Raw genomic sequence first — 27,012 nt, forward strand, 5'->3', positions numbered from 1 at the left:
TGGCATGTCTGGAGAGAACAGTAAGAATTTCTACCCATATGCACAATACATGAAAATGAAGAAAGGTAGAAGGTGGAGCACTTATGGGGAGCGTGAGTTTATAGAGTCATTGAGGATTATGCAGGTCAGTGTCACTTTGGGGAGTAACTCATGGTTGCAATGGAAACACAAAAGAAAAACAACTAGAAAAGAACCAAGGAGTTGAAAGTGATGGTGCTACTCATTCACACACAGCAAGCAATCATCAAAACAGAAAATCCATCTCCTACATGAGAAAGGGATTGATCAGGTCATAGATAACTTAGGCACCAGACTTCAGGTGTAAAACCTTTCTCTTTAATTTTTTTCTGGAAAGAAGCTGGAGGTGAGGAAGTAGGGACGGATGGAAGGTAGAAGTATTCTGCTGAAGTGCTTTAATGGATTCCTAAATGTATCAGCCCAGTGACAAGCGTTCTCCCTGTGTACCTATTGACAAAATGTGTACGCTGAAGCCAAAAATGGTGCAAATATTGCTACAAATATCTGTGTTTTGGAAGAATTACCTATAATTAACCAGAGACAATACACTCTCTTATTTATACTGGCTTTTCCTCTTCTTTTGACACATCTTGCTCTAAACATTAAATGCCATGGGCATTTTCTAAAACCCCAGCAAAGTGAATAAGAAAGATTTGATTCTTTCTGTTCTTTGTTTCATTATTTCTTTAAATTGCTTTCTCCACCTTGACATTTTTCTCTCCCTCTCTCGTGATCCCAGAGGTAAGATTTATGTTTACAACTGATGGTTTATGATTAAGACATTGAACTTTGGTCACTGAATTAGTACTGTCTCTAGGTTCAGAAATCCTGCAGCCACACACGAACCCCCAGGGGACCTTCCATAACCAGGGTGCGAACTGGCGACGAATCGGGGCTGTAACCCTAAGCAGTAGCATCCCCCAGTGGCCCTGGCTATCACTGCAGTGCAGTTGTGGGGATATTTTTCATCCCTCTATCCTTCAATGTAAATGTAAATGTAAATTCAAGTGCACCAGCCAGTACTCAGAAGTCTGTTGAGCTCTGTAAAGAACCATATATATTTGACAAAAAAAAAAATCATTTCCAGTCGTTGCATATATCACATGTGTATTGCAAAACACATAGTTGTAAAAACAGGATTTATTTTTTTCTTAAATGCATTCATGAAAGAGGGAAACAACCAGACCAAAAGAAAGTCAGACTCTTTAGTGAAATCCTTCTTGAAGAAGAGAAAATATGTTCAGAGGTTGTTTCAAGAATATTAAGTTCTACAGCTTTTTTGGGGCTTTTTTACAAGGTCATGACTCACGAAAAGGATATTATAGCAACTGTCAGTTTTTAATCTGCCTTTTGATTGAAGTTCACATACTTAAAAATACAGACCATCATATATATTGAATAGAATTTTAAATAAAAAATTCCTGGCTGATATTTCATTAACCCAACGAAAATTCAACCATGTTCTCAGAAAAAGCCAAGAACCTGCCACTGTTCTTAGACCCAGCCCATTTACAGAGCAATCCAAAACTCGCTCACTAGGATTGCTTTCCATGTTCACTCAACGAACTCAGACACTGACAAAAGGTGAAGAAATGGGGTACTACGAAATATTACTGGAAGGGATAGGGAATAGGAGGAGGCAGAAGGGCAGACAAATGATGCAGAGATAACATAAATATGGGGCGCTTGCACCTACCCAGCTCCCTCCCACCCCAGGGACAGAGCAGTCACATTGCACAAGCCCTGTATTTGTGCTGACTCAGGGGAGAGGGGATGGAGGGGGGAGGACGTGCAAGGTTGCTGGGTGAAGAGCCAGAGCAGCACAACACTTCTGTAGGGGATGAAAAGAAGGGATTTTCTCTTGTTAATATTGAAGCCCTCCAGTTACTTCTAATGCTGCAGCACTGGAGATGAAGGGTTGTTAATTAAAACAACCCATCTGAAAATCAGTGGGATTTCTACATTAGCTTGAAATTCAGCAGGGGATTTTGAGCAGTGCAGAGCAGAAATCGATGAACATTTTTGTTGTCGCTGTATCAGAACCTCACCAGACCTGATGATGTCCCATGAGCCCAAAGAGGTGACATGGTGTTATCCAGCAGGTAAGCCCAGCAGGCCTGTGGTGTCACATAGTTATTTCTTTCCCTCCTCTTACCCTTGTCACAATAGCTGAGGACATCTAGCAGAGTTTTATAACAGATGCATTCTTCCACTCTCTGGCCTCAGTGTAAAGCACTGAATACTTGAGACAAGGGGAAAATAAACCCAAACCTAATCCCCAGAACATATGTGCCTTGTCAGTAATTTAAGGGCTAAATGCTGGGTCCTTCCTCTGAGGTAACCTAAGGGAAATCTGTCTTTCTCAGTATCTCTGAATCTGATCCTTCATGAGCAGCAGTCAGACCAGAGTGTGAATGTGCTAACTGAGACATGACAAACCCATGTAACACCTCTTGCTGATATTCTGTTATTCTGTGGTTAAGGCTCATGAGGATTTTTGAAAGGAAGTTTATTTTTGCAAGCTGCTGAGTGCTGACTATGACGTGGAGCAGCTTTCACTTAGGCAAATGTCTTAACTTTGGTCAAGGCTCTTGGACAGACAGGCTATTAATGTGGCATTTACAAGGAAAGCCATGTAGATACACTTGGCTTAGGCTATTCAGTGAAAGTACATGTTTTAAGTTTTAACAAAAAAATGGATGACTACAGTTTGGCACTAAAGGAGAAGGCAGCTTTCGTCTTGGAAGACACCACCTCTTCCTTTCTTTTTGCTAAAACCATTTCAGAGGTCCTGAACAATGCTCCTTAGAGGTTATTATTGCTACCTAAAACACAGGGCGTGGTATTCAGTATGAGAAATCAGTTTTATGTAATTCAGAACTCTGCCACTTACATGAAGTGGATGATTCTGAAAGTCAGCAAGAATCATAATGAAAACATACATTATGATACAATGTGTTACACAGCACTGAAGAGTAATCCTGCTGCTAAAGGAATGGAAAATGCACAATAAACACATTACCTGAAATTAAAACTGGTTCTGACCAAATCTGCAGAGCCTTTAAAGTTGTAACAATGATTTCCTATTTATATGGACTGCACGAATTCTCAGGTGATTCCCTGTGGAGATCTGTAGGAATACTTTTTCCAGAGCTGAGGAAAGGAAAATAGGTAGCTATAATGGAACTGCAGGAGCAGCCAAGCAGTAGATTGATTCAACAGGAGAAATTCAATGTATCCCAAAGGATTTTCTAGGATTTGCTCTCCTGCTGCTTAGGGCACAATTTGTTGTAATGAGAAACTGAGGATTTTGTTTCAGGTGTGTCAAAGCTTGTAGTGATGACTTGAAGGTATAAAGAAAAAGAAGCAACTGAAAAAATCTCTCTTAAATAATGCTTTTGGGTAAGGAGAGAATAACAACAAGCTCTCTAAGGTGCAAAAAAGGTCAAATATCTCAAGTAAATAATCATTACCTTAAGAGATACTAATTGGATGCACAGTCAAACCCTTCATTTCCAAACTGCTGCATTAACTTGAAAACTACAGTACACTTCAGCAAACAAAACAGAGAAAGCTTTATTAAATTATCTGGTAAGATTGCATTTGGTCTCACTATAATCTCTGCTCTCAGAAATGCCTGCAGAAAAAAATGCTCAGTTTTCAGTTGTGAAGAACTGAGTTAACAACTTATATAAAACCCAACCCAAAACAACTGAGATTTGGGGGGTTTTATTTAATAAGGGAACATTTAAACATGCAGACTACAGTAGTTTCACGAATACAAGCCGCACGGATTATAAGCCGCACCCCCGGTGCCTCGACAATGTTGCTGTCTTTGTCAATAGATAAGCCGCACCCCGAATATTAGCCGCACTTTCGTTCGTCGCGAGAATCCGTGCGCAGCTTTCACAAATTGGCCAATTAGTAAGAGGATCGCGGCATAGCGGGCTTTACTGGCTCGGGGCGGGGCCAGGCAGGCTCGGCCCGCTCATGGTTGCCGACGGGGCCGGGTGGCCCAGCTCAGCGCCACGGCTCGGCGGGGCTGGCCGGGTGGTGCTGCCGCCGCCGCCGGGCTCGCTGGCCCCCCTCTCCCGTCAGCACCGCCCCGCTGCCGCGTTCGCTCACCCGGCTGGCAGGGCTGCCGCCGCCGGGCTCGCCGTCCGCCCCGCTGCCGCTTTCGCTCGCCCCGCGCCGCGCCTCGCGAGCGCCGCGCCCGCCCCGCGCCGTGCCCGCCCCGCGGTTCGCGGCTCGCGGCGGCGCTTTCGCGGCTCGCGGTTCGCGGCTCGCGGCGGCGCTTTCGCGGCTCGCGGTTCGCGGCTCGCGGCTCGCGGCTCGCGGCGGCGCTTTCGCGGCTCGCGGCTCGCGGTTCGCGGCTCGCGGCTCGCGGCGGCGCTTTCGCGGCTCGCGGCTCGCGGTTCGCGGCTCGCGGTTTGCGGCTCGCGGCGGCGCTTTCGCTCGCCCCGCCGGCAGGGCTGCCGCCGCCGCCACCACGCTCGCCGGCCGCCCCCTCCCGTCTGCACCGCTGCCGCGTTTCCTCGCCCTGGCTGGCACTGCAGGCCCCCGCACCGCCGGGCTCCCCCACGCTGCTGGCCCCGATTATGCTGGGCTTCCCCCGCTGCCAGGCAGCCCCACCCGCCGGCCTTCCTGCTTCTGCCATGCTCCCCTGCACTGCTAGCCCCAGTTCTCCCGGGCTCCCCCGCCCTGCTGGCTCAGGCTCTGCCGCCCGCCCCCGACACTGCTGGCCCCGCCTCTGCCAGGCTTTCCCACCTCTGCCGGGGCCGGCCGGGCTCCAGCTTGGCTTGGGGCTGCCGTGGGCTCTCACTTCCGTGTTGGCAGCTTTTAGAATTTTGTTAATAGATTAGCCGCCCCGGAATATTAGCCGCACTTCCGGGTTTCCACCAAAATTTTGGTCAAATTGGTGCGGCTTGTATTCGTGAAATTACTGTACTCTGTTCATCTGAAGTGTGTCACAAGGTAGAACACTGGCAGAAAGCATGTACTGCTGCAGCACTACAAAAGCCCTCTATAAAAGGTTAAGTGGGACGTGCACAATGTGAATTTCACCCTGAAGAAATGTGAAAATTTTTAGGCACTCATGTCTTCCTCTGTGAAAATGAATAGTTATTATCAACACAGAGCTACTCCACAGTTGTGATGTACCATAGCCTATGCAGGTTTTATCAACAATCGTTTTTAATGAAAGCTTTGAAACACTATGTTCCTCAAGTGAAGAGTTTTATTCAGAAACAGGCTGCCATATGGAATCTCCTCAGGCAAAATGCTGAATGCTGATGGCATCTCCATTTGATGAAGGAAAATATGTAACATCCGAAATGTTCATATTTGCAGCAGAGCATATTGCTCAGCTCTAGCATACCCCTCATGCTTCTCAACATCACACACTGTATTGAAACATCACATGGTGCACCAACAGAGAAGAAGTGGATGCCCTAAGAAACACCTTACCAAGAATGAACATTCACTTGTGAATGATGTACCTGGACACTCAGCACAGGATTACACTTAGTTACAAACAATGCAACCATTCAGAACCCAAAGATGTGAGTCTTCTAAAGCTTTTAGAACACAGACCAATGCAGAAGCGCCTGCCTTTTCTTTACTAGATGACCAAAGCTGCATTCCCGCTCCAGGCTCCAAGCAATTTCAAGCCTTACCACATGATGTATGATCTCCTAGACTGTCCTTCCTTATCAGCAAAAGACCATCAGACTCAGAAACTCTCCCAGCACACAGCACAGAAACAAGTACTGATCTGAAAAGCAAGTATTTCACCACCTTGACCTTCTCCCAAAATAAGGACTAGGAGCTTTTTAATTTCCAGTTGAAATTGCATTTTGCAATACTTTTTATATTCTTTGTACAGAGCATATGGAGAATGTACATTATTTCAACCAGCTACCTGTCCCTCACTTTTGCCCTATCTCAGCATAAAACACTGATACCCTGATGTCACTGGAGCCTGAAAAAGAAACTCAGTTTCTGATCAGGGATGGGGCAGCATCTGAACACGTGAAAAAGCAAGGAGATAATAATCAGTTATTATCATTATTATAGTGTCTGTTATCCTTTCATTTGCTTTAAGTCTGACTGTGAAGGCAGAGTGAGTGTTCTGCCTCATTCACTAACCTAGAAAGCAATGTAAGATATGCACAAGAAATAAAACCAGTAAGAGGCATCAAGATGAAGCACAGCCTTCACTTTTAACGAGACAGCCAGCTCTCCCCCATCTTTGGAACCAGCTGAACCAATTACATCCCTTACCTGTATGGCTCCAGAGTCCTGCTGCCGTAACACAATGCTTCTTCCCAGGATTCAAGGTTAATGCAGGCATCCATGGCACAGTCAAGCATTTTCAGCTGATAGATATTTGTGTCTGGTAGATGACCCTCATGGCTGCTCAAGAGATTCTGGCACCTTGCCAGAACATGCTTCCACTCTGTTATTGGCCTTAGTTAAAGAAATACATTTAATCAAACAGAAATACAACTTCTAAATGCTGTTCAGCAAGGAGTAAGAGTGTCAAAGCATTAAAATAGCAAAGCTGCCATCATTCCAGACTCTGCTACAATTCTTGAAAACATACTTAAATGCTGAAGTGGTAGCTTAGGTAACTGTGCTTTGTTTACATGTAGCAAAATGTATTTCTAAAGAAGGCAGTATTTTAGCAATAAATGGTAAAATAAAGATGATGAATTGCAAGGATATTTTAATACATAACAGAAATTCAAATAGCTTTTATTTAGGTACTGAAATATTATTTACTTAAGATACTCCAGTTCTTAAAGCCAAGGGCAAGAGGCCATGGAAATGTCTTTTTAAAAGTCCCAGCAGCTAAAAAAAGAATTTTAAAATATATCTATATAATGACTCATTCTTTTATGCTTCCCAAATTTTTTTTTTAGAATTCTCATTAAATTAGAACCATTTCTTGAAATTAATTAATTTTCCCCTTGAAACAGCCATGAAAAGCATTGTGATTTTTATTTTTTTAATGTACAGATGCATGTTTTATGTATGAGAAAGAAAAGCATCACAGTTTTGATATCTGACTGTAGTTCAGGACTAATGATCTTGACAGTAAAGGAGATTTTCACCTCCAATGCTACAAGAAGATTTTTTGTGAGTTTGGAACGGAGGAAAGATAACCTTGCATTCCATTTGAATATTCCTTAGCACAAACCACTTTTTCATTACATTCTACACTGATTTGACTTCTGTCTGGACCGGGTTCTTCTCTCTCTGACCACACCTAATCTGAACCCCAAAACTTGCAGTTTTCAAATGGGTATTACCACCTGTGATTGTACCCATGGGAGTCCCAGAATGCAAGTAGTCTAAACACCAGAAAGATACCACTCACATAAGTAAGAAGAAATGAAATAAAGAAAAAATTAGACCTACCACAAGAGAAGTGATAACACTGATTGTACTATAGCCCTTTCTACACAATCAGCTCAAGGAAGTCCAACAGTTATCTTCACGAATTATTGCAAGTACTATTCACACTAATCCAGCAATGAATTTAAAGTGTACAATTACAAATCTGTCATGAAGTAATTAGTCCATATTGAACATGGGATATTTACATACTTAAATTTAAGAATGTGACCACCATGGGCCAGGATTTATAGCATGGTTGTTACAAGGCTAAACTAATTATTTGTGAATTGCTCTCATGCCCTTGGATTGAAAGAGCCATATAAGGGAAGGAATGTCTTACTATAAAATTGCACCTTAACCTTTATATCTTTGGCAAACATCCATGTATTCTTTACAACTGATTAAGGACAAAAAACAAGAAGAATGAGGGATGTTATTTCCACTTGTTACAATTTTTGTAGAAAGTACAAACCACTGACATTCTTGAAAGATTACCATTTTAGCTGATGCACAGTATGTCTGCTTTTGCTGCTCATTATTCTGCTTTGTTCACTCCCTGGCATCTGATAGCAGATGTGCTATAGAACAAAATCACTTGGGACCAAATTTGCAGGTATGTAAAATTGCAAACTAGAAAACCTGCCATCAGCTGCAACAGTACCAAAGAGCTGCCTGTCCTGCATCTGCCCACGAGCAGAGGAGGAAGCCCCAGGCAGCTCTAAATGTAAATTTAGCATTAGAACATCACATCAGTTACAACCAGCAGGTCAGACTGTGGGAGTCAACAACTTTCTCAACTGCAGAAACTGTTGGTTTAATTTGTTAAAAAAATGATATTTGCAGGAACTAATGATTATGTGCCTCAGTCTGCCAGGAAGGTTTTCTACTCGTTATTGGCAAGTGGATAAAAGTCAAGTTCCCTCTTCCATACTGCACTTGCCACTGCATGTCAGTTAACACTGGTACTGTGGTGCAGTGGAAGGAAAGATGACACATTTCATGACTGAGAACAGAAGCTGGACAACAAGAATAGATTTTTCCAACCAGTCCTGATACCTTTTATTACATGTGTTTGATTAATTTTTAAGTATCAGTCAAATCAGTAATCTTAAAGACACTCACAAAATACATTAACGCAATTTCTACGGCAATGAATACAAGAACATTAAATAGGACCAGTATTCTGACTGCACAGGTAAAGAACTATTGCAGCTTCAGGTTGCATATCTATAATTTAACATGTAGGTTGAAACAGGGGCCCTGAAGATCTACTTCAGTACTGTCTGTTTCAATCCAGTCAATACAGAGGAACTTGAAACAAACTAGAACTACGTGAGATTAAAAAACTGAGATGATTGTTTCCCTTTTGCTAAAAAATTAATCTCTCTGGATTAGAAAGAAACAAACTCAGAGTAATGGGTTGGGGTTTTGTTACTGTATAAATTGTGATCACTTGTTTCCAGCCTGCAATATCACTATGCAAACTTGTTTTTCGTGCTGCCAAAAAGGAGTACTGGAAGATTAAATTCTTTCTAGCTTGAGAGAAAGCCCATGTTTCTGAAAATAGTAAGGCATCTTGCCACAACAGGCCAAATTCCCAGTCAGAGAAGTTCCACTGAATAGACCAAGATAAGAAAGAGATCAATAAACCCATAGCATTCTAGTAAAAATCTCCACCTCTCTTCTGCTCATCTTTTCTTGGTTGCTGCTGTTCACTAATTTCTTTAATTGGATTGAATATCTACATGACAGTCATTAGACTCCAGTTCTGTTTATTAGTGCAAGATCATTTCATTCAATTTGCTTAATTATCAATTACTATTATATATTATTATATCTTATTATAATGATGCTATAATGTCTGCTGTGAACCTGTCTGTGATTATTTCCTTGTTATTGTCATTGCTGTGCAAAGAATGAGAACCCGTGAATGTTCACACTGAGAGTAAAGGAACAAAGAATTTAACAATATTCCAAATTAAGCTTCCTTTCATTTAGAAGTGGATTTCTATGAAATGGTGGGCTGTAATAGCAGAAATCTAAATCAGAGCCAAAATATCCCTTCACGTCCTTGGTAGTTACTGTCCCTGCCATGAAGCAGTTCCATTCCAAGTAATCAGAGATTCTATTATTAATACAATTAAGAATCTTACACATTTTAAACACCAAATGAATTTAAAAACATTACAGTAAAAAGGATGTTAATGTAAGGAAAGTAATCTCAAGAGATAAACTGCATACTAAGGGGATCTTTTGACAACTGAATGACAGACTATCCTGTCACTGAAAGGATACCTTCTTTTGATTTTGGATATCTCACTTCATTTATGGCATCTTTGACTTCTTTCCAGGCATGCTCTTCACCAGCCAATTTCTCAGCATCCTGGTTAATAGAAACAAATGCATATAATGAGCAAAACAGTAAAAGAGAATATGCAGTAACAATGAAAAACAAGGTAAAAGGATTTCACTGTTAAAAGCTACTTGTAGAGACTATATTGCTATTTTTTGTAAACACACACAAAAAAACCATTTCACCTGGAACTCATACTCACCCTGTTGTGTAAGCAAATGAGACGATATAAAGAAAAGTGAATGCAAGTTTGGAAACATTAAACACTCAAATCAGATACCAAGTTTGCAACAAGAACTGTGGTCAACCAGAAGAAAATAAATAATCACATGTTTTTACTATAAAAATGCATTGAGGAGATCAAATTTTTTCACAGACCTGCTACCTAAGACTTTCCTTAAGCTGTAGAAAGAATTTAACAAATAATTTTGCAAATTTAAAATTTATAAATTTAGCAGATATAACCACATGGTGATTATAGAGACAAACATTGGGAGTTTAGCTTCATCCATTACAGTTACAAACACAAGGTTACAGAAGTCTACGACTCAGAAAAAAGCTAAACTTTCATTTAGTAAATCATTACTAAATCTTCCCTAGTCCATTAGATTCTACAAACAGCTACATTTTCTTATTGCTTTGTCATAAAGAAAGCAAAAATGATTAATGGCTACAGCAGTAAAGAGAAAGTTTCCCATTTCAACTCTCTAGTGGTGACTAACTGAACCTTAGGCAAACCACTTGGAACAAATGCATTAAAGCATCTGCAGTTAAGCATCTTGTGGGATTCCCAAAAGCATCTAGTTCTTCAATTTCCATTGCTATAGAACTTAAATACCTTTAAAAATCTGGCCTGTAATATACTGTAGTTCATTACTCTTTTTATAAAAGGCCCTGCAACTTTGCATAAGAGGTTTTTTAAGTGCAAAGTCTTGCAGGAATATTTTAAATTCAGTTCTAAAAAGATCAGCCTTCAGCAGAGGTAGAGACCTGCAGAGGAACAGAGAAAGTGTGTTCAAATCTAACCAAGCACTTTGTAGCCAACAGATGCTCACCAGGAATCACAGAAGTATTTTCACCTCCACTGAAAAGCCCATAATATGTAACTGTTTGGAATTGCATCATTTTCTTATTCCACTGCTCCCCATTTGCCATAAATTCAGAAGAAGTTTACACTGAGAATCAGTTTCACATCTAATTTTCAGTTTTCTCTTTCAATCTGCTTCATGAAAGAGCAGACCTCTGTGGATTCCTGGGATGATTAAATCAAGATTAAATCAAGGCTGTTCTCAGCTGCCCTACCCTTTTGTGGAGCCTTACAAGGAGGGTGGCCTGACCCCACTGCATTTTGAACATAACTTCCCTTACAATCAGTTCTCTGATCAAAATGATCACCTGGAAATAATTTTGTGCAGAGCTGAATTTGCCACCAGAAAGCATAAGGTGAATGTTAGGATAAACCAGGTCACACCACAGAAATATTGTCAACACAGTGAATGAAACTACCCAGCCCTCTTCCAGCTTTGCAGTAGATGGACACTGAATCTCTTACTTCCAATGTAACCTCTACTGATTTCTTTGGGACTACGTCTACTTCTGAACACCTGTTCCAGGTTAACCTGAAACAATCTCTTTGAAATGCCTTTGTGGATCAAGTGCTGCTCATTGACCGATGTAAGAAATAAATCCAGCCTATAAGATAATAATAATGATATCTGTGAAATCTTCCATTTAAGGAGCTATCAAACCAGAAAAATTAAGTTTTTTTTTCTCACTAGCCCAAGTATCATCCAAATACTTGTAAACCTAGCAACAAAAACCTCAGAAACATGGGAATTGAGCGAGATTTATAAGTGGAAGAAGGAAAAAAACTATGCAGCAAGGCCAAAGACTTAGGGCTCGATTTGCACATAGCAAGACTGAGGGATGAATGACTAAAGTGTTCACTCAGATGGGATTAACCTTTCTCTGTTCAGTGCAGCTTTTTGAGTTACTGTTGTCTCTAGCATTTAATTAGCGGCATAATGCAGGGCAAGGCTGGGGTTTCCACCCTTCACACTAGTGCATAGGGTTAAGTCAACACTGGTTTCATATCCAGGTAGAGAATAGACACTGTCTGTCTGTTGGACCAATAATCTCCCAGCCCTCTCTGAAATCATGGTCTTTAACCCTTTTGTATGAGAGTTTAGGATGGAGGGATCTGGGCAGGATGCCTGGCACTGGGAACGATTTAAGTCACAGTTTCAATGAGACATTTCCTCTAAAGAGGAGGCATTTTAGGGATTGGTTGATGTAAGAACAAGCAGAGATATGGCATCTAGCATTTTGGCATTTTACACCTCTACTGCTCTTCATCACATTTCCATACATGATAGAAGTCCTGTCCTTTTCCTAAATTCTCTGGTTCAAGGTATGGAGGTTGTTTCCAAACAGGTAGCCAACCAGGAGCTGCAAAACAACCAGGAGAGGTTGACATTGGGAACACTGCCTTCCAGCATAATAAGCTTTCTCCAGATAAGTTGTTTCTCTCCCTTGAAAAACACCGTGAAAGTCATGGCTATGTGGGATGATTAAGCCAGCTAAAAACACAAAGCTGCCTTGGAGCTGGAATTATGAAGATAATTGAAATGATTAAAAGTTATACTGAAAGGTTTGATTCAACCTAAGAGCATGGCAATCACAGCTATGGGAGATACAGCTTTCCATGGAGTAACACCCTTTCAAACATCTCTTTTGTGAACATGTTCCCAGTCAAACCTCCCGGTGTGCAGAGCTGCCAACAATAAAGACAGACTTTTTTCATTTATAGAAACGATGAACACCATCTGAAGAAAAAAAAAGAGGCTTTTGAAACAGAAGGAAGAGCTGGCAATTTCTGGTTAATTATTTTTTTTATTTCTAACTCTGACACTAAACACAAGAGTTTGCTTTTCAGAACAACAAAATATTTTTGTCTTGATCCAAAAAATAATTAGACCAGATAATCTAGTCACCAAGCATTAACAAAAGAGAGAGAAATAAGAAAACTGGAGGATATCTGATGAGGACTGTAATCTGTTTGACGATTGGTAAAATAGAAAATCTGCAGTTCTAGCTTTAAGTGAAGGAAGTTTTATTATAAAAGCATAATCTCCTGAAACAAGTACAGACATCAGACACTAAAGAAATAAGCATTTGAAAATAATCACTCCTTCCATTCTCTAGTATTTCTAAGAAGCACTTCTCTCCCTATCTTTTCTGCTATTTGGGTGTCCTGAACACATTCCATCCTTAATGGAACTCCCCTTAGAAAGGAGCGTAATCTACAAAGTACAGATAAATGCTTCTCTTTCCTTCCTGTTCCTTCACACCACTCTTCTCCCCTGCTTACTCGTCTGTTTCTTGTACTTTCTAAAAGTGCTCCCTCCCTATTGATTTCAGGCTCCACTGCTTTCACACACAGTTTTAGCAATCACTCCTCTCTGTGATCCCAGCATTAAAAATCCTGATTGTTAAAAGATTCACACATGGACAGCATGAACTCTGAGAGAAGATATTTCTCTCACCAAAACAAGCTCATGCTAACCAGTAAGCACCACTGCCCTCTCCCCAAAAGTGCTCCCACAGCCCCACCACTGCTCATCCATTATGCATTGCATCTCCAAAACTCTCCTGTCCTTTGGAGAGATTAAGGACTAGCTCTCCTTTCACATTTAGGTTACAATATACTTATAAGACATGGATTTTCAGTCCTCTCTACAAAGATCATCTTCTCCTACATGGAGGTAGAGAAACAAGCCCAACATTGTCCCCAGAGAGGAAACCATGAAGCACTCCTCACCTCCCTTCAGAGAAGGGAGAAGTGGAGACTGGAAAATCCAAATGGTAAATAACGCCTATACCTCTTTTTCTCCTTCCCAGAATTCCTCCTGTTTGGAGTATGTCCAAGGGTGTCTTCATTGTATGCCTATTCTCAGTATTCAGCTACCCAGTCCCACACAGGCAGAAATAAGCAAAGCTTTGTAGGAGGTATTGGATTTTCAGGTTGCCCTGAGACAAGTGAAAAAGAAGGCCTAAAGCTTTTCCTGACCAGTATCTGCTCTTCTAAAGATACAAATGGATTAAAACAGTGCAATGTAACCACCAGCAAATGTCAGTCTTACAAAGGATAAAACCATATAAACCACAGTGAAAACAGAAATTAGGGATCTAACAAGAAATATTATTGGATATGATATTTTTGCAAGACTGAAAAATCATGGTAAATAATAATAGTTTTTTCTGAACACAAAATCTATTACTAAATAATAATAATAATAATAATAATAATAATAATAATAATACTAATACAGTGTGACAGCAGCAGATAACCCTGTTGTCTCTTTTTTGTGGAAGCTTTAAGTTTTCTGAACTGTAATACTTTAACACCTTAAAAGCTGTGGATACCTCAAATACTTAAAAATTTCATAGAAATTGTTGTCCATTGTTTATGATTTGTTAATTTTTAAAAATTTCCAAAAATCTAAGCAACTACAGATGTGCATCTGAACAGAACAGAGGAGCTCATACACATTTAAATTAGAGCATGACATTTCAGAACAGATCTCTGAAACATTGTACTCTGAAAGCATTAATAATTATTTTCTATTTCTGATTCTATTTAAAAGTGGAAGAACTACTGAATGTTTGCTTCCAGTAAACTCAGTAACTCATTGTTTTATGCTAGACATCAAAGAAAAGCATTAAATGAGTAAATACACGGCACATCTTCTGAAGTTTCCCTTTCAGAAAGATGAAGAAAAGCATCAGTGAGAAAATGTGACATGCAAGCGGTGATATTGCAGCTATACTAAATTTCTGACATGAGTTCTTCAGAGCAAAAAGGGCATGAGGGCCTGCTGGGCAATCACAGGTGCAGGCAGCTACAGACACAGCAAAAGAAAGCACACTTGAGTGCTTCCCCAAAATAGCTGAGGTCCTCTCCTGTGAAACATTTTCTGGATAAAGTTTAAACTCAGAATCAAGGGCTTCTCATCTCTTATTCTGAGGGCTGTGGTTTACAGAAGCCTACAGCTTCATTTGAGGATTCACTTACCTTCATTCTTGTGAATGTACTTCATTAAGAACTACAAGTATATGAAATTATCAGTGCACACAGCCCTGTTGTATTTCAAGATTTGGATGTGATTTCTGAAATTTTAAAAGCTCCCTTGCCCTGCTCCACGATGCCAGGTTCACAAATAGCAGTTTATCTATCCTTTGCAACACAAATGGGGTTGTCCTCACCAGAAGCCTTGTGTTTTTTGTCACATGGTTCTGAAGAGAGTGGCTGGGACACATGGCAATTCTCAAAGTATTCTATTTGCAGGCAAGAACAACTCTGTGGTCCTTGTAAGGCTATTGGGAGGGGGTGAACTTCAACTTCTGAACAAAATGAATTTGTACTTTTTATTTTTGAATTCTCAGAGTAAACTAAGAGACATTAGAGCTGGATGCCATATTGAACCTGTGCAGTACATTGCTCAGTATTAGGCAGGCTGCCTTCCCTCACACAATCAATACCAGCTCTTCATGGATTACTGACTCTGGTGTCTGCAAGTGCACAGGCTAGTAACACTCTAAATCATGTAGATATTGGAAAATTTAGCAGTTCTTCACACCATACACATTTAAGTGCTCTACTTAGGCACTGAGATCAAGTTGAAGGTTTCCCCAGATCCTTCATATGAGTAGTGAAAAAGATAAACACCTTCACAGGGCAGTATGAATAATCTTCCCTTAACATTATCCAGCTTAGTTACAACATTACTATATTTACACAGAAATTTAAAAGTAACATCAAAAACAGCTGTGGGAAATTTATTAAAATGAGATGCTTTCAATAAAGAGAAAATTAAGATCAGCAAGTCTATTTTAAGAAGTCAGTTTAATTTCATAAAATTAAATGTGACTAAAATAAGTCCAACTTAGATTTAATTAAGGCAAACTATAAGGTAAGAGGAGCAAACAGATAAACAATTTTTAACCTCTACAGATGCAAGTCTGATAACTGTCAGGTTCACAATTCTGCAAAACAGAAAATAGTAGTTGCATTTCTGTCAGACTCATGCTCCATTCCTATTCACTGCAATCCCATATCAGCTATTAATTTCTGTGATTTTTTTAGACACACACATTTTTAATCAGCCTTTACAAAGATCACTGCATCTGTATTTTGTATGATACACAGGCAATCTCATAAATGTTTTATAGTGAAGAAAATTGACATCATTCTTTCTACTGACTCCCCTGCTATATAAATTCAAGGATCACATTAGCTTTCCTGGCCAGAGGAAAACAAAGTGTTTTCCATTTCTGTTCAGACATCCATGTTGAGTTTCATTTGATCAAATGTAGATATTTGGGCCACTCTTCTCTATGACAAAGAACCACTCTCTGGGTGCAACTCGTATTATCCTAAAGCAGGATAAAATATGTCAAATGAATAAGTAAAAGTGTGTTCTTTCTTCTCCATTTTATCCATAAAGAAAGTCTAGAGCAACTAGCTCAGGTGATGACATTTATCACCTGACTGTAGTTGCCTGAGATATGGTGAAATAAATCATAGATGTAGAACATGTGCTCCACCTTTGCAGTGATGGTGCATTATATTTCAATAGGTCTAATTTACCAGAAATTTCACTTACTCTATATTATTTACCTGTTCTCAGAAACATTTTTATTCTCTCAGTCTTTGTCATCCATTACTTTTACTGGCAATGATTTTGCAATTACTTCCACTTCATTCATGAAAATGCTGTGTACTATACAAACAGGGTTATTAGGGACAAACTTTAGAATTATTTAGGAAGTATTACATTTAACTGACTATTTTTGTGATTTAATATTTAAGTGTGTTGTGAGAACAACCTTTAGAGTGAATATATATTTAGGTTATGCATATATAAAAATTCCTGTAGGAAGAGAAAATACACCAAAAAAAAGCTCAGTTTTCATTAGAACACCAGAGCCCAATAGAACTTCTTTAATCCAATAATGCTCACAGATCAAGTGTGGTTATTAGAGCTTTTCTTTTTTACATCCACTCTTTGTGATAAAAAATCTCAACAAATAATATTACAGACAGCATTTTCTCTCTTAAAATGCAGTATAAAAAGGATGCTAGGCTACTTAGCAAGAAAGCAAGATAGCATCTAAGACAGGTGTGTCAAAATACAATCATCAATACGCAGGGCTAAGCAGCTAAACCACATCATAGCATCTTGCTACCTGGAAACTCCTCCAATGAAAGGCACAGGTATTTAATGCATTCTGTAGTCATTTCAGTTAAGTGTAGGTGATTCTGGTTGCTGACCAAAAACATTTACCATATTTATTTTTAAACTAGGTCTCTTCATAATACATTACTCTTTTTGGAATCAATTGCACAGGGGCTACCCTTGTGTCACACACAGCTCAGGGCCCTGGGTGACTGACACTTTGCAAGACCTCAGTGCCTACCCCCAGTCAGGATGATGAGCAGCAGGACCAAGTTTTGTGCCTGTAACAGCACTACCTTTATAAACCTCCCTGTGTCAGGAGCTTAGGGCTGACTGCACAATTCCCATCCAAACTGCACAGGTTACAAGCAGAAATAAAAATTGATTGGACAGTGAGAAGAGCAATAAAGAGAAGTTCACTACTTATCAACTCATAAAAACCAGAAGTGAGGAAAAGCAAAGGAAATTAGTTACAGCTTAGCACGAGTGAAAGAGGGCCTTATGCCAGATCACCCAAAAATTCTTGTCACATTTGTAATTCCATTGTAATTTCCATCATCAGTACAAAAACAAACCCTGTATGTAGTTCATTTACCTGAGCAAGGATACTGTTCACCCTAATCCCTAGCAACAGAGACTGGTATTTCACAGACTGTCTTAGACATTACACATTTGTTAAGGCAGTCTCTAGGTCTCTTAGCACACAAACTGACAGCTACAAGGTGAATCTTCTTTATTCCTTAATTCTGCAACCTGTGGAGATACGGAGTGCTACTGAGTGCATTTAGTGGCTCAGAAGAGATCTGTAGGTCCAAAATACTCAGAATTTCCAGTTATTCACCATGTATAATCCAATCCACATTCATCAGTTCATTGAAATATGCACTTAAGTTTAAAAGCATATATAAATCCCATTGAATTTAATATCTATGCAAATGAGTAAAAACTTGACTAAGTAGAAGCATAGTTACTTGTGAAGTTCAATGTATGCTTCAGCAATCTGAAGCACTTGTGCCCATTGAATTATTGCTTCTCACTGAAGATATACTGACATTAATTTAGATACTATTTTTGAACACTAATATCAAAACAATTTAATGTCTTAATGCATGAGATACCACATGTAAAACTGTAGCTATAGTAACTCTTTTTTTTTAAATGTATACTGCAATGTGAAAAAATAGTATTTACTTCAGCATATGCTTTCTGAATGAATGGGTGTGAAATACAGGAAGTTGATTGTTTAGAAAAGAACATACAACACACTTGAGATCATACATAGTTGATCAATCCACTCTACACCTCAAAATATTTGCTGGACCTCAAAATTCCCAGACCACTCATAAAAATTGGTTCCCTAACTTGCTAGAATGCTTCTTGAATATTTAGTATCAATACTCAAATCCACTCTCCAGTCTCCAAGTTTTTAAGGTCATGAATAAAGGAAGTTGAAGTCATTTTCTACAACTGCAGCTCTTTGAGCGAGTAAAATACTTGGAGTTTCCTCCTCTAGAATTTTGCCAACATATTTGACTGCTGACTAGATAAATATTAGTTTGATATAATCAAAGAAGAGGTTTGCAAATACGTTAAAAAGGTGATATATAGTGTTTTAGTAATTTCAAGAACTTCTTTGGAGTATTATTATTGACTATCCCCTAACTAACACCAATTTAAACAGTAAAGGTTCTTCCAGGCTTTGAGGGAAGCAGCCAGAAACACACCATAAGGCAAACAAGTGCTTAAAACAGTTTCCAACATCTTTCTAGTACTCTGTTGTTGCGATACAATATTACAAACATTTTAGTAATTTTCACAAAAAATAGGAAAAAAAATGAAAAGGACATTTTTTAAAACGTCATAATGTCATGGAAACTATTATAAGACTCTTGAATATTTCTCAGGGCCTTTATTTACTGTTTGGATACTACCATGCAGCTGGCTCCTGCTGACTGCCAGTGTTAGAAGTACTTACATGCCTCAGCAATCAATGGTGATGGGCCAAGGTGACTCAAAGCAAGGAGAGCCAGCCTACATCACAAAATGTGTTCTGATAATCAGACATCTTGACTTACCTCAAAGCAACTCTGTATGGGACCTGATGCAACAACATAATTTGGAGTTACATAATCTACACTGGATTTCCAATTTTCCAAACCAGTTCACAGTACCAGTAATCTGTTTCTCTATGTCCTGATAAGTACTCTTCTCTAAGTGCTTCACTCATTGCTTGAAAACAGACAAACTCAGATGGATGAGTGCTGCCCTCCCAAAAAGCTACCTGAACACTTTCTTTTTAATATTTCTTTTGCAGGTCAGGGCTTGGGGCAGAGGAGAAGCAGCTCACTTCATATGGACCCCTACCTTCATTAACCAAATACAGTGTAGTAGAACTTCACAGTATCTTCACTACACAAAATGTCTGTAGATTCAAACTAATGTATTATTAGACAGTAGCTGGAATCACATCTAAAGCTCTCAAAAAGCTCAGAAGGATTTCTTTTGTGCACAGGAATGATACAAGCTTTACAAAAAGCTATACTCTAGAAATACTTTGAGAGCAAAAATTTCGTTGTCTGGATATTGTCAAAGGAAGTGCAGGAGCTTTAGTTTATATCCAACAAAAAGATTCATAGCATAATCAATGTGATGCAGCAACATATTTTTCGTAATGTTCAGATAAATCTAAGGCAGAATTGTGAGACCCTGTTTTACTTCAGTCCCCAATTCAAATCACTGCTTAAGGTATAATCAACAGCTTTAGTACACTAAGCAACCCTGCAGAAAGCAGCAGGATATCCTGCAGTGGGTCAAAAAATTACACAATCCTCTGCTCTAAGTCTTGTGGCTGGAGTACATACAGCCTCCTAAAGCTCCTTTTACACACAAAATGTTTCTCTTCATGTCTTAGAATAGAGCTCACAAACACAAAATTTATAACTACAGCTTTAGTTATAGCATTGTTGTGACATTAATTAAATTATGGCAAGAAGCTGATATGGCACATTGCTTATCATAGCAATTTTTCAAGCCAAAGCATTTAGTCTGCAGTTTTACAGTCTCGAAAGTTATAGGCTTCCTTGTTATTCAAATGAGCTCATTCTTGCTTTAATACACCTCAGAGAATATTAGCTAAGGACTGGAACTGATTGAGGCACTGAAGAGCATGATTCTGTCTTTCTCAGACTATGGTGCTTCCTATGAATTCAGCCAGAATCTCAAACTTTGAATTATTACAGTGTCAAAAAGCAATTAGAATGAAGTCATGATACCTGATGACCTTACCACAGGGCTCTAAATCAGTCAATCAATCTTTGAAAAATAAAATTTGACTTGCAAAGAGTGTCTAAAAGTTTAGAGGCAGCTGGCAGGAAAGCCATCTCTTTTAATTTAAATAAGCCTGGAGTGAAAGATGCACTTTCACAATGTGGCTTGGGAAGTAGCAATTGGAGTCTTTCTAATAAGTTTCATGCTGAGATATACTAAAGAATAACTCACCTTTTTAAATGTTACTTGTACAATGAGCATTTCAGGATTTATGGAGAGAGATTTGAAATAGGGCCTCACATTACTTAACAAAGGTCACAAAACAAATAGCAGCAAAAGAATCATGAAATAGGAAAATCTTTAAAATTGTCCTTGCATGTTCCATGTGTGCACCTTTGCACACACATGTGCATAAAATACTGCTTTTCCCATTCAGAGCTGTGTTTCTCCAGTGTAGGTATGTGTCCACTTCACCAAAAAGCAATCACAGTGAAATGGTTCACAGAATATTCTGTTCTTCCAAGAGAGGGAGTGGTTTAGTTCATGATGGGTAAATTACCAGATTAAATCAGGACTACCGGATTTAACTTTCCCCAGACTTTTTAAAGCCATTATTGACCCATAGAAGGTAAAACTATGATCATACTTATGGGCTCAATGTGCACAAACCTGCTTAACACAACCAATCATTATTGCTCTGCTCTGATTGGAATTTTCAGAACATTAGGACAACAGGCATTGCAATGAAGCTAATCTTTATCAAGCTTTTACACCTACTGTATTTGCAGTATTTATTTTTAGTGATTTCTGGGCATTGTATGGACAGTAACTGATCTCAGAAAAAAAATAAACTGCAAGAAAGGTAAGATTTATCAGGTTTGGTTTGTTTGGTTGGTTTTGGCTTTTTTTTTTCCTAAGAAAAATTAAACAAAAGACAAATCATTGAGCATCATAAAGTATATAGTATACAATCAGGATGGCATTAAGAACCAGAAATTTGGAGTATGCAGAAAGCATATTCAGAATCTGAAGAAAAGACACAGAATGCACTGATATGGAGGAGAACCATAAGAACCATAGTTGAAAACATTTATTCAGAAAGAAAATGGTTCCTGTGGAGTAGTATTGGATGATGTCTTCAAGGCAATGTCTTCAACAAGGAATGAGTTAAAGATGACAAAAAAACTTTAGCTGAAATTACTTGAAGATGGCATATTGCAAAAAAATTCAGTGAGCTATTGAAATTGTGTCCTGTTTTAAGCAACTCACAAATTTGCTGATAAACAAATTTAAGAGTACTTTTTCACCTTCTTTTCTTCCTCCATGTTAGTGTGATTTCAGATTGTTTGTTGACTTTACTATTGCTATTATTTATAAAACTAGCAGTATCAGCATTATCAGCTACACAGTTTTGCAGGTTTTTAGACTGCACAGAGTAAAAAGAGTATTTTTCCCAAAAGTTGAGAGTCTAAGAGCAGATAAAACAATAAAATGGAGGGAACAAAATATACAGCATACCTGCAAAGGCTGACTTTATGGTCAATCCATATAATTTTGCTGTCCTGGCTTGGGTCTTTAAAGATAAATGATAAATTGCTTTACTGTTAGAAAGCATTTTTTTTCTTACATCCAGAGAATCAAGAAAAAAAGGTGTTTCCACCCACTTTCTTCTGCTTTTTCTTTAAAATTCATAGCTCATTAATATACACACTTGGAAAGAAAAAGATCCAAGCTCCTATTTCAACTTGATTTGGAACAGGAATCTAGAAGAGAGATACAGTGCACGTCCTGAACTCACCTACTGCCTGAAGCACTAAGTGAGTTTTGGGGTTCCCTTACCCCCTAGGGTCTTCTCTAACACCTAGGAAAAAACGTCATTCTGGCTCTGATGTAGATATTATTTTGTCCAAAGTGGATGGCCTTCAACCAGAGAGATTTTTGTATCCAGAAAATTGAAACTCAGTTCAGAAATCTGCAGTTTAAGATTGCAACATTCTTTTTGGTTTTTTAATGACTTATGGGATCTGAATTGAAACCTATAATATTTCAATCAATTTACCGAATTAATGGGATTTTAAAAGATCAAACATACTGCAAAATAGAAAAAAGTGACTGATAAACAGATCAAGGAAAGAGATCTAAATCCAAGATTACTCCCTAAGGTATTACTATTGTTAGAAACCACCTTGACAGGCTGAAGCATATAAGACCTTATAGGAACCTCAGTGAAAGAGACTTCAGAGATTGAAGCTCAGATAATGCAATGACTGGCTTCTAGACATATTTAGGAAAAAAAAAGACTCTCCAAAATCATCACAGGAAAAGCTGTTTGGAAAGTAATTTTTCTGATCTAGCCTTATATTTAAATTACTGCTGTTTCTCTCTTTCTCTCTGAAAATGCCATGTTTAGATTGCTAATCCAGAGTGAGACTTTTCTTATTTCTGCTTGTCATTCAGCACAGACCAAATAGTGACTGTTATAGGAATAACAACATCTGAAAAAGAAATCCTACCAGTAGTAGCTAGTTCTAATATTCCCAATGAAACTGGACATGCAGAAAGGATGGATCCAGAAGGATGCAGGCACTTACATGTAGCTGCAACAGCCTAAAAAAGTGATGAGAATGCCCTCTCTTCCCTTGGCAAAAAAAAGTGTTTCTCCTTACAACATCTGCCAGAAGATTTACGTTTCCTCTTAGATGGCTGGGTCTGAAAGGAATGAGATTCTGCTCCCCTCAGATGAGTAGAAATCCAAACTCCCAGGATGGTGCCACACTCCCAACTTCTGAGTTTGCTTTGAATATGAACTCGATGGACCAAACTGATACAGGTTGCCCTATTAAGGATCTCCTGAAAAGGCAAAGAGTTTACATACATCTTTCATCTCATGTCTATTTATAAGAGCAGCCAGATCTTTTCCATGACCTTGACAACCCAAGTGAGCTCCAGCTGGATGCTGCCAAGTGGTGACCAGAGCACACTGAGGCAGTCCCAAAGCAACTGGGATAGGCAAGTTGTCATGGAAAAATGATCACAGTGAATTCATCACTGTCTTTGGAACTGCACTTTAGTGGAAAAAAAATTACAGTGTTGAAAGATGGAAGGAGCCTCAGAAGTCATGTAAGAAATGCTGAGAAGCTGAAGACATGATGCCTTTGTTAATGAACAAGAGATCCCAGAAATTAGAAGTGGCTGCCTTGTTTTTTACTGTCGTTTTTGGCACTAGAAAAATAAAAGCCCTCTGTCCTTGGCTGTTTGGAAATCCATCCCAAGAGGGTAAGATTCTCTGAAAGGAACAGAAGAGTGTTAGTCTGCTGGATTTCAGGAAAGAATCCAGGGTTTATGTCACTACCAAATGCCTTGCCAGAAGGAAGGACTAGCCAGCCACCTATGGAGAGAAACAGCATTGTGTCCCAGCGGGCTCCAGTTACTGCCGCTGACTTTTGTAGGCGCTGGCTATACTGATGTTGGGCTGGAAGAGTAGTGGTGAAACATGACAGATGACTTGAAGTCATCCTGTAGTTTGCTTCAAAGGCAATTCTAGTAGCAAAACAGTAAAAATAGACGAGGAATGAATGATTTCTACAATTAACTATTGCAAAGTCTGTATTTTGATAGCAAATTAAACCAGGATTCCGTTGGAACACAATCCTGATAATTTTTTTTTTAACACACTGGTACATTGGTACTTAGCAAGTTTTTTAGAATCATGACTAGAGAAACAGATGCTCCTAGTTTTCAGTTTGCGTTGATCAAAGGGTTTTACGTTCAGTTAGCTGCTTGTTTTCAACAATCTTATTTAATCCTTACTTCCCAGGCTTCATCTTTTGAATTAATTTGGAGGTCTCATCTTTCATATTGTACTTGGGAAACTTAGTGAGAATGAAAATGTCTAAAAATAAATATTAGGAAAACTGGGACACAAACTTATGGAACTTGACAATACAGCAATTTTAAAAGGCACTTCTTAACATATAATTTTGTGTTTCCTGTGTCCTAAATATATGATCCCTGAGGGAGGGGTGACATTTTTCTACTAACACCAGTACAGTGATCTTGCATTAAGCCTTTACATCCTAATTAAAAACAACAGTCAGTAATAATACTCTTCATGTAACAATGCCTGTGTAATTTAAGGACATGCTCTTCAAAGGTATTGCTGTGAGCAAACATGAAGATCAAAGGTGAAAATGTTGTATAATATATTTTTGGCCATATTTAAGTGTCTTTCAGGAAACCTGGTGAGCAAATCAACCACAGACATATGCTGCAGCAACAAATTTGATCAATTTACTTGCATTTGATGAAGTTCTAAACTACAGTTGTGTTGTTCCCTCTGCTTGAAAAATAATGTCAAAACTTCAGGTTCAGGAAATTATTTTGGGGAGGGGGGTTGGTTGTAACAGAGCTGGTGGATGGATGTAATAACAGGTAAAGAATTGAAGGTGGTATTTTTATGCAGAGGTTGATAGCTTGGCTGCTGTTCAGGTGACCTGATTTTGAGGGCCGTTGAGTTGGAAACTGGACTTGTGATGTTCTCTACCAAAATTCAGGCTGCAATATAAGTAAACACTTTTTGCAAAGCCAAAAAAAAAAACAACCAGATATTAAAGGAATAACATACTTACTGGCAGTATGTTGTTATTAACTTTGGCAATTTTCAGACACTGGCCAAATATAAAAATTATTCAGAGTCAAGTCCATTGCTTTTGACCTTGTAATAAATAAAAGCTTTCCAAAACCCAAGCTAGACTAAAATATTAAATCTAGGCTCCAAAGGAGAAAGACGACTCATAACAAAGCCATTTTATAAGCACAAATGTCCCTGAAATCCTTGGCTGAAGATGTACAACATGAACAATTCTTTGGCTCATGACTGTGGAAAAAACTGCTCTTCATTTAAAATGTTTGTCATCAATGTAAACCCATCTTTAATTATAATTAATGTAAGGGGCTTTTATGTGCTGGAATAGTAATATGTTGCCAAGAGTTCAGCTTGGCACACATTCCTGAATTACAGTGGAGATTGATCTTAAAATGGAGCAAAGAATAATGTGTAAAGCTGTCAAAGATACAATGAACTGAAGACAATACAGTAGCTATAACTTTAAATACTGACAGGCAGGAAGTATTCTATGAGTGACTTTTAGGAAGACATGTTTTTTCCCCCCTCTTTTAGTTCCTGATTTGTTTTTTCTAAGTTTGGACAAAAGTCTTGTCTAGATTTGTAATTAGTGCCCTTTAATTTGTCAGGAACTGTAGCACAAAGAGGTTCACCTCAATCTTATCTCAACCAGCTTACAGTGGTGTATTTGTACTTGCCAGGCTGGTTGACCAGCTGCTGAAAGACACTGGCCAGCATTATAGTACATCCTTAGAATTAAAATTCAGCTCACATTGAGGCTCAGGCACCAAAAATTATTTAAGATCCCCAGCTCAGCTATTGCCACTGTTTGATTCTGTGTTTTCTCATCCTCGATAGCAGCTATGTGCCTAGATTATTGCATGGCTGTGCTCACTGTTGGAGAGGAAGATAAAGAACTGCTACTGTACAGCAAAGATTCACTGTGAAGTCCTTCCACCAGCAGTGACCAGTGAGGAGAGCATTCCCTCTCATTTTGCATGCAGTGCCATTGTGACTGCTCAGCCATGGAATTCTTCCCTCAGTCTGGGGCTGTGCCTGCTCACACTGAGTGCCCAATAAACCCCAAACCATTCTGCTTCAAGGAATTATTCCCAGTTAAACAAACCCATCACATAAAACTAAAAGACCTTAGAAAATATACTATCATTCTTTAGTATCCTTTGGGCAGAATACATACAGAATACTTAGCAGAAGTATAAATTACCTATAAATTATCTTCTCACTGCACTTGTAGAGATTGAACAAACCACAGCTTCACAGAACATTCACAAAAATGATCCCCAAAAAAGACAGTCTGATCTGTTTTCTAGTCCAAAACCTGTTGAGCTCCAATTAAAATGGTAGCTTCATACCAATTATGAAAAATGAGGGCTGGATCTTAGAAAACACGACGGTTGCTCTTGAATAAAACAAATTTCCCAAGGTCACTTGCAGTCAGTAACTGACTTGAGAATAGAAATTTGATAGCATCTTCCTTTTTCACTCAGGCATTTAACACTAAATGAACAGGTCTTTAAAAAATAGAGGAGGAAACATAAATTTCATTGATAATTATCTTGTCAAGTATTTTTTATAAATATGAATAAATAACAATGCATGTAACAAAGTACAAATAAACATGAGGTTTATGGGTTCTTCATATAAACTTGTATATTTCCCACAGGATTTGCAGGATCACTTTAAAACATTACAAAAGATGTAGAATAAAAGCTACAGTGCAAATCACTTGACTGAAAACTTTACTATAAATTGATGTGTGCATCTTGAGAGCTTTCACTGGTCCCCAGCACATGTTGAGCAGCTCGTGAGCACACTCAGCAAGACTGGAGTAACACAAACTCTACAAGTGTTTGTGTAAGTGTCTATAAATGTGATTTCAAAAAGGGTTCTAGCTTTTTTGATGAGATGACTGCAACTGAAAAAAATTTCCAACACACAAGAACTTACTTGAATGGATAAAGCATTTCTGGAATATGCATTTTTACCTATAAGAAAGATACACGAGATGAATTGCTGTTGACTAAACTTTCTTTCTTTCTGCAAAGCAATGTTGTAATATATTAGCTGACTATATTGATTCACAATATTGA

The 27,012-nt window shown here is 38.7% G+C and overlaps 1 protein-coding gene across 6 annotated transcripts in view; it reads right to left on the bottom strand.

The window, feature by feature from the left end:
- Nucleotides 1-27,012, bottom strand: part of SMYD3 (SET and MYND domain containing 3) — a 386,727-nt gene that overhangs the window by 40,760 nt on the left and 318,955 nt on the right. For all 6 annotated transcript variants that reach the window (XM_033056656.2, XM_033056657.2, XM_033056654.2 and 3 more), the window contains 2 exons: nucleotides 9,715-9,802; nucleotides 6,301-6,475 (listed from right to left, as the gene is read on the bottom strand). In XM_033056656.2, coding sequence (XP_032912547.1) covers nucleotides 6,301-6,475; nucleotides 9,715-9,802 — 263 coding nt within the window. The remainder of the gene's footprint in view (nucleotides 1-6,300; nucleotides 6,476-9,714; nucleotides 9,803-27,012) is intronic.

The sequence above is a fragment of the Catharus ustulatus genome, chromosome 3, assembly GCF_009819885.2.
Source record: "Catharus ustulatus isolate bCatUst1 chromosome 3, bCatUst1.pri.v2, whole genome shotgun sequence".
Classification (NCBI taxonomy): domain Eukaryota; kingdom Metazoa; phylum Chordata; class Aves; order Passeriformes; family Turdidae; genus Catharus; species Catharus ustulatus.